General features: G+C 34.2%; 1 protein-coding gene across 33 annotated transcripts in view; it reads left to right on the forward strand.

Moving 5' to 3' along the window:
* Positions 1–15,663, forward strand: part of C2cd5 (C2 calcium dependent domain containing 5) — a 103,423-nt gene that overhangs the window by 46,346 nt on the left and 41,414 nt on the right. For 17 of the 33 annotated variants that reach the window (XM_013072518.3, XM_087214016.1, XM_013072521.3 and 14 more), the window contains 2 exons: positions 10,001–10,115; positions 13,126–13,221. In XM_013072518.3, coding sequence (XP_012927972.1) covers positions 10,001–10,115; positions 13,126–13,221 — 211 coding nt within the window. Of the gene's footprint in view, positions 1–614; positions 681–10,000; positions 10,116–13,125; positions 13,222–15,663 lie in introns of all 33 variants that reach the window. The other 16 variants (XM_004845757.4, XM_087214011.1, XM_021259107.2 and 13 more) reach the window with 1 other exon arrangement.

The raw sequence follows: 15,663 nt of genomic DNA on the forward strand, positions 1-15,663 counted from the left end.
AACCCCTTATGTAACTTTTTATGAGAAATTTCAATCTGTTGAGGAAAGTAGAATGTTAACACAAAATGAAACTTTGGACCAGTATCTGCCATAATGAAGAAGATACAGTAATTTTGTAATACTGAGTTACTCTGCTGAGAGAAACTTAGGATTGAGATGCATGTGCCAATGTTAAAAATGCTGTTTGTGTTCTCAAATTAATATTGCAGCTATTTTTTTTGACTAGTGAATATGGGAGATTTTTATTTCATTCTAAATATAAAGCGGAAAAACTTCCTTTTAAAACCACTACCACATAATAACTTTAGATTATTATTTTAGAGTGTTTCTGTATTAGAACTTCTTTCTTTGTTAAATATTAAGCAAATAGCATAAAAAAACGAAAGAATGGGGTGGTTTTAAAACATCAAGGTAATTAATTAGACTAGTTAATCTCAGATTACTGTGGCATGCTTCTTCTCTTTTCCTGTTTCTATCTCTTATTAACTCTGCTGTCTGTGTCTTTCCAGTTCCTGTCGAGTGCTGTCAGTTTTGTTCTTGTTTGTAGTTTTTTTGTTTTATTTCTACTATTCTGCACCTAAAACTGATCTACTAATTTGCTGTTTTGAACTCAGCCTTTGTCGGAATTATGGGTAACACAAGATCTTACAAACTGCTAGACTGGAATAGTTTCAATGCAGGTATTTTAATGGTCATTCAGTACTACATACGCTGACAAAAATTATGGCAGCTCAGTGAAGTTTTTAGAAATATTCTAGCTTAAATAGGTTTAATGTCAATTCAGTCATACAGGTACATTCTGCAATATGTAATTACTTGTGATTTCCATGGAAACACAAATATAAAAATGTGTTAAGATGAATTAATGAAAACCATAGAAATACCATAAATTATGAGTGACTTTTCTTACATGATTAACTTTCAGTACAGTAACTAAACTATTTATGTATTTTGGACAGGTTTTTTATATCAGGTAAATTATATAGGCATTAACTTTATGATTAGGCAAATATTTGTTAAATATAATTGTTAAATGGCTAACTTGATAAATTGTAAAATAAAGTATTTTAAACTGCATATTTAGATTTTTGTGTGTGTGTGTGCCGGGGATCAAACTCAGGACCTTGTGCTTGCGAGGCAGGCGCAATGCCACTGAGCTAAATCTCCAGCCCTGCATAGTTAGATTTGAATAGAATATATGTACTGTTCTATAAAATATTATAAAAATGTAGCAGTTAGCATTTTTATTTGTAATTCTGTTAAGTGTTCCAAAATTTGTTAACCAGGAGCAGATTTGAGGGGGATTAACAGCTTCCATAAGCTTTCCTCTTTCTCCTTCCACAAGAATATAATTTTTCTTTTAAGTAATTTATATGTTGCTATAGCTTATAACTCTTAAAGAAACCAAAGATAGAGAACTTTACAGCTGATGATGTGGTTTAGGATCAAGACCAATTAATTTTTATTTTTCTTTCTTTTTTTCTTTTGGTACCGGGGATTGAACTTGGGACCTTGCGCTTGTGTAGCAGGCACTGGAACCACTGTAATTTTTCTTTTTGATAAGAGCACATTCTCTTACTAATATAAATGTCTCATTGTTAATATTGTCTATTTTTTGGAATTAAGTTAAATAATAGAAGTTTTAAAATTCAGTATCAATGCTGATACTTGCCTTAATGAAAATTTTCAGTACTTTGTGTCAGAAAGAGTATCTTAAAGACAAGCAAAAATACCAAAGGGCTCAACATTTTAGATAATATCCTATAATCTTTTCAATATTGTGAATCTTTTTTGTTCTTAGGAATCCAAGATGCAAATTCTGATGTAAGTAATGGATGTTTGACTATGAAGTAACTCATGTTTATCCTGCAGATTTACCTACATCCTAGTAAACATTCTAATTATGACCAACCTTTGCAGTTGTAGACTTTTACCAACTGGTAAATGAAGGAAAATTATCTCTATTTTTTAATCTGACTCTTTACCATAATGCTATCATTCATCAGAATTAAAATTGCCATTCTTTAGAATTGATTTTTATTGAGAAATTTAAGAATAATGTATTGGTTTCATTTCATTTCATAAAATGTATTTTTAAAACATGGTCAGCGTAGAGTAGTGTGAAGAGAAAAAGACTATGTGTAAAAAAGATGGGACAGATTGCTCATTAATAATTTAAGGAAGTAAGATCTTGTCAGGGCAAAGGTTTCAGGGTGTGATTGATGTACTTGATGTACAGTATGTTGGTTCAGTGAGAGAACAAATAGTATTTGAAAGTGGGAAAGGCAAAACTTGAATCTCCCAAACCTAGGATATTGTCCCCTGTAATTACAGAGTTTTTGCAAGGAGAATCATGGTTGAAGAAGCAGTATATCTTGCCATCATTTAAAATAATGTCAGGTGGGAAGTATATGAAGAAAAAAAAATGGATTGGTTTTAGAATGTTAGAAGTAAGAGAACGATGACAATATTTGACTTAATGGTGTCCTAGTAGTATGCTTTTGACTGAGGCATTAGACTTTTCCTGTAACAGTTCATATTCAGAAATAAGGCTGATTTTGATAATCAGTTTAAAAAAACTAACTTGGTAATTCTGAAGAGCATATGATATATTTGGTAAATATATTCAAACATTTATGTATTCTCTTTAATTTGGAAATATTTAGTAATTGTTCTTTTATTACCATAGAAAATCAGAAATTGACCACATTATTAAGAAAACAATTGTTGTAATTATTTTAATTAATACTAGAATTGTTCACTGATACTGTATTTCTTGGCTTAGCCTTCCCAGAAAAAGGAAAAAGAAAGAATATCATATTAAATATATTTAATAATTTTCAACATTCTTATTTCAGATACTTTAAACTGTGAATAGATATAGGAAAATATGTCACACAACACTTTCATAGATTACATGAGCATGTATAGTCATGCTCTGCATGATGACTTTTTGGCCAGTGGGTCACATCTGTGACAGTTGTTCAGTAAGATTGCATTGCCTAGTGATGTAGCAGTCGTCATTGTGTAACCACATGCTAATGAGGCATTTCTTAAAAAAAAAATATATATATATATGTATGTATATATATCCTCATTAAGTGCCACATTACTGTATCAGAATTTATTTTATGCAAAACAGTTAGCTAGGTATTTGAGGGCAAAGCCTGTCAATTCTCCTATCTTGATGAAATTCATATTCTTGGGAGATAGGAAAACCTTAAATGATTGACTATGTGATATGGTGCGGTATAGGATACAGAGTCCAAGAAGGCATGATTAACTATATGTGGAGGCACAGATTCCTGAGCTCAGATTTGAAGAATATATAGGACACTTACACAAACTTATATTTCAAGCAGTACATTTAGACCCATATTAATATGTGCTTTGTGTGTGGTTCTGAAACTTCCAGCATTTGCAAAACAATATGCCAGTCAGTACTTTTGATGATGTTTACATAGTTACTTCATACTTAACTAAGGTTTTTGCTACAGAGTATAAAATGTCTTGATCAGTTTAGCTTTTTTCTCCATCTCCTTTTCTCCTGCTTTGCTGTCTTAAGTTTGTGTTAACTACACTGATAGCAAATATTCTTATAGAGCAGGGAGAAGGGATCCCTTCTCATGTCTGAGAGTTTGTTTGAGTAAATGCTATCTTTTCTTATCTTGCTTCTTATGTTTCAGTCCTGGTAACAGACTCTGAGAAAGCAAGATGAATTTTGCCACTAGTTAGGAGGATATAGCATTTACAAATCTTGTGTATGACATGCCAGGAATAAGTACATAGCAATAAGACAGGTAGCCCATGGTCACATTTGCATTAGGTGGTCCTTGGCTATCAGACAGCAACGTTAGAGACAGGGAGGCCAGCTAGGGAGGGCGTGCAATCATCATGGCTAGATAACTAGGGTTCCATGGTGGTAGGAGAGCTAACTTTATTGAGTATTAGCTATGTGCCAGGCATGTTTCTAATACTTATGATAATAGGTCGTTTAATCCTCAGAACATCTCTGAGAGCCAGGCATGGTGGTACACCGCTAAAACTCCAGCACTTGGGAGGCTGAAGAGGGTGGATTGTGAGTTCAAGGTTAGCTTGAGCTACATAGTGAGTTTGAGGCAACAAATGAACAAACAAATCTCTGAGGCAGGCACTAGTGTCATTTTGTAGGTAAGCAAAATAGAACAGTTTGCTCAAGGAATAGTTAGAAAGTGGCTAAGCCACAATTTGAACCTGAGTACTTTGGCTTCAGGACCTACACTTTTACCCACAGACTGTGAAATATGTAGAATGTGAAATCAGCAGAACTTAGTAGCTAGCAGAATGTTACATGTGAAGCAGGCTCTTGTTAGCTTTTGGCTGAGAAAGATAGATTTTCTCACATATCTACAACTCTAAAGTTTCAGTGAGCACTTGATTCCTATCCTTTGTAAACTCCAGCTTATTGGCAAGTTGAATTGCAAAAAATAAAACATAAAAAAAGTTGAAGAGTAAATGTAAATACTCCTAGCTCATTGTTTCTCAAATGGGTATGATCTTTTGTTTTATCTTTTGAGAGACTATTGAAAGTATTTTTGAATAGCACAGATACATAATTTTTTTCAATCAGTGATGCTCAGTGTAGTTTAGGAAAATACAGTATGTGATTATTTCTCTGTATAGGATTCATCCCAGCCTAAATATTTTTTCAGGAAGTGCCAAGAGGAAATATATAGTAGTTACATAATGTGGTTTAAAAATGTAGTTATATATTAGTTTGAAATAGCTTCTAATCTTAGTATTTTTAATTGATGTGTTAGGCCCTGAATTAATAAAACAGGTTGTTTAAAACTAGGTATCTTTTCTTTAGTTTTTGAGAATATTTTTGAAAGTTTTAAAAAATGTTTTAGACAAATCATAGATTTTAAGGCATATTATACCTAAGATTTGTTTTCCATCTTAAGATAGATTATTACTAGTGATAAGGCAAGCTTTAGATTACTGGTTGAAATTAGAAAAGTATACTATTTTTGGTCAGCCATCAGAATTATATTTGTTTAATTGAAACAAAAAGATCATAGTCACTACTTTACAAAATATTTAATATAATGTGAGGCTACTGATTGTAAAGAAATACGTATAAAATATGTCAGTCTGCTCATCTAGATTACTTAAAAAACTTTTTTCAATAATAATCTTTAATGTAGTGGTATTTATGAGAACACCAGTGGCAAGCCAGGCAGACATCCTCTCTCCACATCCAGTCTAGGCTAATTCCTACCCAATTTGTGCCTCTGTGTGTGTGTGTGTGTGTCTGTGTGTACACACACGTGTGGTAGATAAATGGAGATAAGTGGAAGATGTTCTTGAAATTTGAATTGATATCAGTAGTGACTCTTTTCACTTTGAGAGGTGTTCATGAGCAGATGTGCAAAAACTAAGCCTAAAGTAGTTAAGCACTTTTTGGTTCTCAGTATTTTAACAAATTTTTAAGAAGTAGATAAAATTCAAGAAGGCATAAATATAGCATGTATGATATCCAAGCTTTCCTGTATTACCAGTAATGTGGATAATGATTATCCAGTTACAAATTAACAGTGAAATTGCAGTTAAGGAATAGATTACATTCTGACTTTCTTCTTTAATGCACAGATAGCAAAGACTTTACTTTGGCCAATATGGATGAGATGTCAACTCCCATGTTAATATCCCAAATTCCTAAGTCTTGATGTTTGCTCTGTATTTGTACATCATTTCCTCTGTGAAGAAAATCTTTTTCTCAGGGTGATACTAATCTCCACCCAGTTTGAGGCTGAATACTCCTTTTAACCTGAACTCTCTAATATCTGTTTCATTAGGAGAAATTTATCTTCTTTGAGGTTTTTGCTGTTTGGAGTATCACTGTCAGATATTGAGGAATATAGCTTTTTATGCCATCCTTAACAAGATAGATTATCATCATATTAGAAACCCTTACTTGATCCAACCTCACACTTTATCTCTTCTATTCATTTAAAAGTTAGGTTGAACAAAAGTCTATTTGCTTTTATTTCAGGATTAAAAGATTTCCTAGGGCAGAGTTATTCTCTCCCAGAGCTGTATAAAAATAGAACTGAATATAAAACTTGAGGTAGTCTGTGTTTTCCAGTTACAAGTATGTAACTGCCTAAAATCTCAAAGGGATTCAGTTTAATAAAGGCATATTTTGTGTTGTGCTGATCACTTGCTTGCTTTCTGAGATATGGGCTATCATTTTAAGAATCCTTACCAGTTTTACCTGCACTTAAAAAACATGATAAAATAGGGGCTGGGGATTTAGCTCAGTGGTTCCGCCGCCTGCCTCGCAAGCACAAGGTCCCAAGTTCGATCCCCAGTACCAAAAACAAAAAATAAAAAAACAACATGATAAAATAATAAAAAGATGGCAAGATATCAAGCTGTGGCCATGCTCTAGAAAAGTAACAGCAGTAAAAATGAATTAATTTTAACACCAACCCACAGGTGCTGACAAAATCCCCCAAAAAGGTTATCAGTGAGGTATTGATTTAGAGCTGTTGATGCCTACAATTAGAAAAAAATATTAAAAGATTTGTGATATTATCTATGAAGAGTTTTGACCCATGGGAGAAAAATACAATAATGTGAAATGCAAGTTATATAATAATTAACTTTTGATTTTTCTCAAAATGATGTCTTTTTATAATTATGACTAATTCTGTAGATTACTGGGAGGAGTGTGGTATTTAAAGTGAAGACATCTTTTTCATAATATCTTTGAAATGCTTAATTATGAGTCACATCTCAGCTGTATGACCATCAAATAACTAAGTTGTGTTTAGTTTTATTTGTGGAATGTAAAGTTGCCATGCCTTTTTAAGCCAGACTCTGGTTTGCTTTTTATGTAAGTATGGTAGAGCCTGTTTCATATTTTTGTAGGATGAATAAAACATCAAATTCACTGGCATGTTTCCTATAAAAATTCTAATATAAAGATTACTTATTTCTGAGTTTTTATTGGTAATAAGTTAGTCTTAATCGTAATTACTCCTTGAAGATTCTCTGGCTCATGTTTGGCATAGATATAATATAGGGTTTGAAATAAGTTTAGCATTTCTTTAATATTAAATAGTTTAAATTTGATTATAATTAAATAACCCCTAAATTTAATAGCCACAAAATTCATCCTTTGACTTCTTGCTTACAGTTATAGATTACTGTTGTTAATACGATTTCTAGTTTGTGACTCAGTTCTCCCTACTGTATGCTTGCCTTGCTTTCACCTAGAATCTAGGGCCATTACTTTCTGTAACCATTTCAGTGAGCTGCCATAGTTTCAGTCTGTACTGTCACCTGATCCAAGCATGCGCCAAAGTATCACTGTTTCTGGCACCTGTATTGCTGAATCTGCTTTGCAAACCCTTCGTTCCTTGAGCTTTTGCTTTAGCCAAAAACCAGATTTAACAAATTCTCTCAGTGTGGACATATGCCATTCGCTTCCTTAGCTCCCATGCTGTGTAACTCTAGCTTTCTATTAAACTTGTAAATACTGTATTAAATACAATAATGGCATCTCCATGTGCAGTTGTGTGGCTCATGTGTCAAAATAAAGGCTGCTTGTGAATTTGTCAGAAGAATATGAATGCTCCACTTGTGCTGCATTCAGCTTTTTTTTTTCAATCAGCCACTTAATTCTTTGGTTTAATTATCTGATTATTTTATGTGTTATATCAAGGTAAGTTTAATGTAAAGTAACATTGTAGTCTGTGTGGTTACACATATCTCATAGAAATTATTATTACATACTTTTCTATTTAGACATGCTGGCCATTTCTAAATTATTTTCTTATAATTTAAATAACTTCCTCCAATTTTTCATTAGTTTAAAAAGCAATACTACAGATTACTTTCTGTGAAATTCATTTTTAAAACAGAAGCTACCATGTACTACTTGTGGTACAGATGCAGGCAACCTAATGTGAGAAAAACTATTCTTTTAAAAAATCACAATTATTTGCTTTAGAAAATAATAATTTGTGTAGAATGACTTAAAAAGTAAATAGCACATTCTAGTAGTGAGTTTAGGAAAAGATAGACTATTGTTCATGTAGTGTTCCCAAAAAACCATTTTCTAAACAGATATAGTTCTATCGTTCTATCATTATTTGTGATATCTATTTCCTCAGAATCATGAATGATTTGATAAATGAGCAACTACTTGAGTAATAGTTTGTCTTATGCTAAATCTTTCTGTTAGGAAAGGATAATATTAAATGTATGGTCAGATTGCTATACAAGCACATATGTCTTAGATGCAAAAGCAAGTACGGGCTCACAAGTGTATTGGTACTATTAATCAGTTAGGAGTCTGAAGAAATTCTAACACAGTAACAGATATGCAAGATAGGGCCAACTAATTGTTGCACACATTTCTAAATTCATAATATTGACTGCTAACACCATATTGCAGTCTTTTCTGTTTCTCTTCCTTCATTTTATCTTATACTTTGATCTTTCCCTCAGTTTCCTGAAGTCTGCATTTCTTTCTAGTCTTCTGAAAGAAAGTTTTAGGGTAGCTCGGTCTTGGATTCAAAACTTTAATTCAAGAACTGGCTGGCATCATTTCTAGCTCTGGCTTTAATCTCCTCATTTCTTCCTTTTGCCGATCTCTTCCCTGTGGAGGAAACAAAATCACATCCTAGCAGTGTGAGCTATAACAAGCTTCTTAACCTTTCTTTACTTAGCTGTCTTCACTATTTTACTAGTGAGTATAATTCTTATTTTACTCGTTTTGAAAAACATTTTGAAAATTGAATGTGTGCTTCAATTTAAAAATAGAAAGTCGTGTTGGTTTGTTTGGTTTTCAGTTTTAATAGTGCCTTATATGTAGAAAATTTACAATAAGTGCTTATCACTCTGTTTAAAGTTTTCAAATTGTTTCCAAACGGGAATTGGCTACCAAAAGAAATAAATCAAGATATATTAATTATGGACTGTTTCTGTTTTTAACATCTTTGAACATAATTTGCAGCTGCTGTTCACCAATAGTTTGCAGCTAAATACAAGTGATTAGGAAGTATGCGTGACAGCTGTTCCTTTTATAATGCTCTATTAGAAGCACTTCCTGTGACAATTAAATACAATTCTGTGATTTTTAAGTACCCCTGCTCCTCTCCCTCGCTTTTTACAACCAAGGGCCTTTTTCATGCTAGGCAAGAGCTTTACCACAGAACTACATCTCTAACCCTAAAAAAAAAAGTTTTTTTTCTCTTGGTGGTGGTGAGGTGAGAGTCTCATTGCGTTGCCCAGACTTGTCTCAAACTCCTAGGTTCAGATGATTCTCCTAGCTCAGCCTCCCAAGTAACTGGAACTACAGTACAGGTGTATGCTATCGTGGCCGAGTAAGCCATTTTTAAGTTACCCTGTCATTTATGGAATTTATTATGTTTTATCTGAAATTTGTCCTTCTATACATTCCCCAAATTATTTTTTGTATTAATCATTTCAATATATTTGCTAGTCCCTTTATTTCTTAGCATTTTGCTTTAAAACCTACATCTCTGTAGAAGGATGGCTAACGTACAGCTTTTTCTCTTTTAACCTTGAAACATCTTTGCCTTGGAAAGAACCTAGAAGATAGTAGGTTTTAAAAACTAAGTACCATGAAATGAAATCAGAATTTGTATTAAGCTTATGGATTTGACACACGAGATGTTCCCTCGGTAAGGTGAAATAGGGTATCAGTTAAGATTAGAAGTTGGATACTCTGGGTCTACATTTTAATCTGTATCTAATAAAATACTTGCCTATAGATGTCCCTTAAAGTAATTAAGCATATAGTGCTTTTTTTTTCCTAGCAACTAATTTTAAAATGTTTGAGAAGTAGGATTTTAAAGATAGGAAGTTTAAAAATCTGTTGTAGAACAATACTTCTATACCTCCTGTAGTACGTTTATTTTAAACATTTCTTACTCATATAGACTGTGCTATTGAGTAGTGAACTCATTTAAAATTTGTTTTTCAGATGAACCAGAAACTCGGGATGCATGGTGGGCAGAAATCAGACAAGAAATAAAATCACATGCTAAAGCACTTGGCTGTCATGCTGTCGTGGGCTACAGTGAATCAACTAGCATCTGGTAAATGATAACTTGGTATTCTAGACACTGTCATCTGGAAGATGTCAATTGTCATCTTAAAGGGGAAACTTTATGTAAAATATAAAGAATATAGGAGTAGTGGGTAGTGGGGTGGTTCAGAGCAGTGGCCTTTTAGTACATTTGATCAAGTTTAATATGCCATCTTTCCCACTAAAGCAGTGCCAAAGTTAGGAAATGCTGCCCCTCTGAGAGCCTCAGGCTGTCCATTGAAGTGGAGATAGAACAGCCCATCACACCCAAGTCTTTGAGGGATGGAATGAAAATGGAATACTGGCACATGGGAAGAATTAACTCTAGGTCTAATATACTCCAGTTTGTGACTTTGCTAACTCTTTTCACTAGGATACTTGGATCCCTTGATCTTTTATAAATGAATTTGCGGAGTGTCTTTAAAGTTTGTATGTAAACTCACCCTACCTGCACTCACAAACTGGGATGTAACTCTGTCCTGCTAACAGATCATCCTTTTTAACTGCCAAGTTAAGGAGGACTTCCATACTCTTGGTTCTGAGTTCCTTTTCCTCCTGCCTTTTCATCTGAACAACTGTAAAGTCAGTGCCATTCGACTGTTCATAGTTTCTTATTTTCAAATATGTTTCTGCTTTCTTCATAACTTCTCCACCATCTCTTCTATTATACATGATTCATCCCTTCTAGCAGCCTGGGTTGAATTTTCTCCTTATCAAGTCATCCATTGTCACTTGACTTTTAACCATATTTTGAACCCTACTATCTCTTGAGAATACTCCACTTTTAAAAAATTGAAACTTTAATACTCTCAGGTTACAATTTACTGTTTTTCCACCAATCTCATTTTCTCGCTTATACCTAGTTTGTTTTATTATCTTATTATCTTAAGCAAGTATTTTCCCCGTCCCTTTCTTGGGTTCTGGCTTTACTTGGCGTTTTGCCATATTTGAACCCTACTTCCAGCCCCTTCATAAGTTTATGATTGATGTCATCTAGAAACTGTTTTGACCTTCTGCTATCTTATTTTCCACCTTTTATTTTTGGATAATTCATACTGCTAGATCCTCTGGTCTTATGGTTAATCATTATGGTTAGAAAAAAATCATTAAAATATAATAAATATGGATATTATAGAGCCATATTATTTAATCTTTTGTAGGGTAGTTCTTTTCTGTTGCAGAGCGTGAACTACTTTAAAACTGTTTGATTCCCAGAGTAGCTGTTCTACTCTTGTTAACCACCAACTTTGTAATGCGCATTCTGCCTTATTCTGCTGTAGATAGTTTTGCTTTATGCGTAGATTTAGCACCATATGTTATCAGCTATTGGGGATGTGATTTGGTTGATTAAGACAGGATCTTGCTATGTAGTTCAGGCTGTCCTTCAACTGACTGTAGCCCAGGCTGGCTCTGAATTCGTGGCAGTCCTCAGCCTCCCTGTCCTGGGATTACCGATGTGTCCCACCACACCTGCCATTGTGAGGGGTGTGATTTTAAAAAGATGTAGTTCTTCCCATCAGATTTACATTCTAGTAGAGAATTATGACAAGTGTAGTACATGTTTTATCTCCCCCATGCCAAGATTGAACCCAGGGCTTACACTGAGCTACATTCTCCCAACCTTTTTATTTTTTATTTTGAGACAGGGTCTCACTAAGTTGTGCAGTCTGGGCTTCAACTTGGTGACCCTCTTGTCTCAGCCTCCCAGAGTGCTGGGATTACAGGCATGATCAACTACAACCAGTTTAATACATTTTATGATTGCAGTATCCCATGATGCTTCATTCCCTGTGGGTTGGAAGTCAGAAGGATTGGAAGAAAATGTCAGTGACATAATGATGTTTGAACTGAATCTTGGGAGATAAATATTATATAAATGAAGGAAGGAGGTGTGGGGAGAATGTCCAGAGCTAAAGAATAGCAGGTGGAGAATGCCAGACAGTGTAGAGTCAGCATGGCTACAGACAGGTCACAGATGCAAGAGTCAGTGAACTAGTCCAACGAATTGACTTACAAGTTTCAGTGTATCTGCCAGAAACTCCTTGCCCCTTCCCTCTAGATGTTAAAAACCTTTGTATTTAAATACCATCTTTACTAATTTCTCCTAACCTGTCCTACCTGCTGTTACTGGAATGAACTCTTTGAAGTGTACATTTGCTCTTATTAACTCCTTGGTTAAAAACCTGCAGAGGCTCCATGTTGTTCTTCTGACATCCTCGGTGCGGTGCCTGCTTACCTTTTAAGCCTAATGTTCTCTGCTCACTCATAGTTCAAGTGACTCTTCCTTTGTTTTTCAGTTTCTGTTTCATTTACTCCCTATTCTGAGCATTTCTTCCCTCGGCTGCTACTTATCTCATTATCATTCAGTAGTTATGTTGATTGTTTAATCATTTTAACTTTCAAACCAAATGATATATAATAAATAATTTTTAAAAATTCATTTAAAATCATACACGCACACACATATATATCGTAGAAGCTCCATTTGGTGTATTTTGGATATTGTTTTGGATATGTTTATAATTATTCAAATTCAGATCAAGCTATAACAACATAGATGCTTGCATAGCTATGCTTTTGGAATCATTTTTAAAGACTATTTTGAAGAATATCTTCATACAATGTAATAGATTATTGCTGGAGTTAATGGAGTTACTGGAGTTAATGAAACATTTTAATCTTTCAGGAAGTTAGTATATTAAATATACTTTGTTTTAGTTTTTAATTTGTAAAGAATTCTTCATGCTCCATTTTAGGCAAAATTTTTTGGGGGGAGGGATGCTGGGGATCAAACCCAGAGCCCTGTGCATGCTAGGTAAGCTCCCACCACTGAGCCACACCACCAGCCTGTTATTTCTAGTTTCTAACCTAGGTTTTAATAGGTAATTGTGGGTATTACTTAACATTTAATAGAATCCTACTGAAATTTAATTTGTCACTCTTGTCATCATTTTGATATTAGTAGTAGTTATACTGGATGAAAATGCTAACTTTTTAAAAAAATTTATTTTGTTTTCCAGTGAAGAGGTCTGTATTTTATCAGCATCCGGCACAGCGGCAGTACTGAATCCTCGATTTCTGCAGGATGGCACCGTGGAGGGCTGTTTGGAACAGAGGTTGTCCTGGCAGCTTATTTCTAGAAGGGCAGAGAAGGAGAAGTTGACTTTTTTTCTCAGAGCCAGGATATTTCTTCTCCACAAGGGAGGCTGTTAGTGGTGTAGTATAGAAGTCAGGACCAAGCACTGCAGTGAGTGCACTAACTGGTGGCTGTAGAGGAGTATGGGATTCTGTACTGTATTAGACACATTGTTATCTCTAGCATCTCGATAAGTGACTCATGTCTGTAAATTGCGGAATTTCAAATTACTCTTTTCGGCTTTGTCATAATATAGAAATAATTTATTTTACTTGACTGTTCTCTTCCCTCCTTTTCCTCTTGTCTTGCCTTCGAAAACGGGAAAAGGTGATGAAAGAATTTTCCTAAAGTTCTTATTTCACAAAATAAAACTATTCTACAAAATTATATGAAAAAACTTTACTACATGTGAAACAGAAAGTGAAAGCATTAGGTAAAATGAGCTCACTTTCTGGCTTATTTAATTATTGGTCACTTTTAAACTGTTATCCATAAATATCAAAAATGCTTTCTGTAAGTAGTTAAAACTACCAAGTACATATTTTAATAGGTGAATATATATTAAAAGTATATATGCAAATACGTACACAAATATAAACCAACTATTAGTTTGATATTAGTCTACCTGGATAAAAAAATTCTATTAACCTTTGTAGCCACCATAGGTATTTTTGCTTTTTTCTGCTAGTATTAATATGTTAAGTATAAATTAAGAAGGTAAAAGTATTCTGTATCTGTTCAAATTTGTTACAAATTTGCAAGTCTCTGTTAACAAAACTGTTCTAGCTCTGGTAGTCAGAAAAGGACCTTTTTTGTCAGTACGCGTTAAAATGGGTATTCACCATTCTGTATTACGGAGACTTATCCTAAGTAGGGGGCATTTGAAGTATAGTAATCAGTTGGAGTATTCTATTGAGAAAACTATCTTTGCCTGTCCTGCAATGTTATTCTTACATCCCAGTAGATTTCATTGTTTTTTTTCACAGTGCAATGGATTGAACCCGTGCCCTTGGTTATGTTAGGCAAGTTGCTCTCAGCTGTTACTAAGCTGCAGTCCCAACCTGATTTCATTCTTGATTTGACAGAATTCTTAAAATGATCTTTTTCCTGCTGCTTTTCTCTGTTTTGTGACTTCGATAGATACAGTAATTCTCAAAGCAGCTCGGTACTCTTATAGGGCATTTAAGTACAACAGATACCATCCATAGTTGTAAAAGAGGAAATATCTTTTTTTCTGCTATAAAATTACTAGTGTTCACTTGAAAAAAATTGGAGAATGTAAAAAACTAGAAGGAAACTAATTCCTTACATCTCACTATTGAGGAACAGTCCCTTCTGTTCATATTTCAAGTGCTTTATATATTTTAATGCACTTATTTTTAGGTTTTATGATGTTGTACCGCTAATGTTTAAATTTGTGCAGAGTGTTCCATTAAATATTGTTCCATTTTTCTCCCCTCTAACATGGCTTTGGATTCAAACAAACTGAAATTCAACTAAGAAGTCTGCTGCTTAGGACTTAGGACTTAGTGTGACCTAGCAAGTTAGTGTCTCAGGGTGAATTCAGGCTAAGTGGAACTAGCACAGTATTTGTTGCTGTTTGCTGGGTGTTGTATTGGGGAAGAATATTTATTGAGCTGTTTTTTTGACTTCAAAAATACTAAAGATGTGTCTAGGTAGATATTCCAGTATTCCAGAGAGGCTCTGAGAAGTTAAGTAATGTTTTCAGGGTCACACAGCTTCCCTCAGCTCTGTCAGATTTTGCTCTAATTTTTAATGTATCAGGATGCTGTCTCCACAGGAGAAAAATATCTAGAAGTAATTTCATGTGATTTAGAGGTTATTGTGAAAATAATGTATAAAAGGAATCTATAAAAACCCCATATATATATATATATACACACACACATACATATACATATTTCCTTCCCCTTTTAAATTTGTCTACTTACCAAGTTTCAGCTTCTAGTGGAGATTGAGACTCATGTCTTTTCAGGACCATAGAAGATAAGGCTTTGTGAAAATCTGAGGTTCTCAGTGGAGCTTCCCTATGTTTCCATCCTCTTGTCTTGACTTCCTCAAATTTAGTGACCAAGGAAGTGCTTAGCTGGGCTTGGTGGTGCATGGTTGTAATCCCAGCATTTGGGAGGGTGAGGCAGTAGGATCACCTCAAATTCTAGGCCAACATGGGCTACACCAATGAGTTCAAAGTCCAGCATGGAATACATAGTGAGACTGACTCAAAACACTTAAAAAAGAGAGTGGTTAATCATTCTAAAATGAACTAATGAAAGAGTGTAGTCCAGTAAACATTTTACAGTGAATGGGGAGGTTGGGGGTGGTATAGTTGTGGCTTATTTGTGTCATTTATGAAACAGATGTTTTGAGTTTCCAGAAAGGCTACAGTGGTTGTTGGAAATTA

The sequence above is a fragment of the Heterocephalus glaber genome, unplaced genomic scaffold (assembly GCF_053883595.1).
Source record: "Heterocephalus glaber isolate CG9 unplaced genomic scaffold, H.glaber_assembly_v1.0 deba00001444, whole genome shotgun sequence".
Classification (NCBI taxonomy): domain Eukaryota; kingdom Metazoa; phylum Chordata; class Mammalia; order Rodentia; family Bathyergidae; genus Heterocephalus; species Heterocephalus glaber.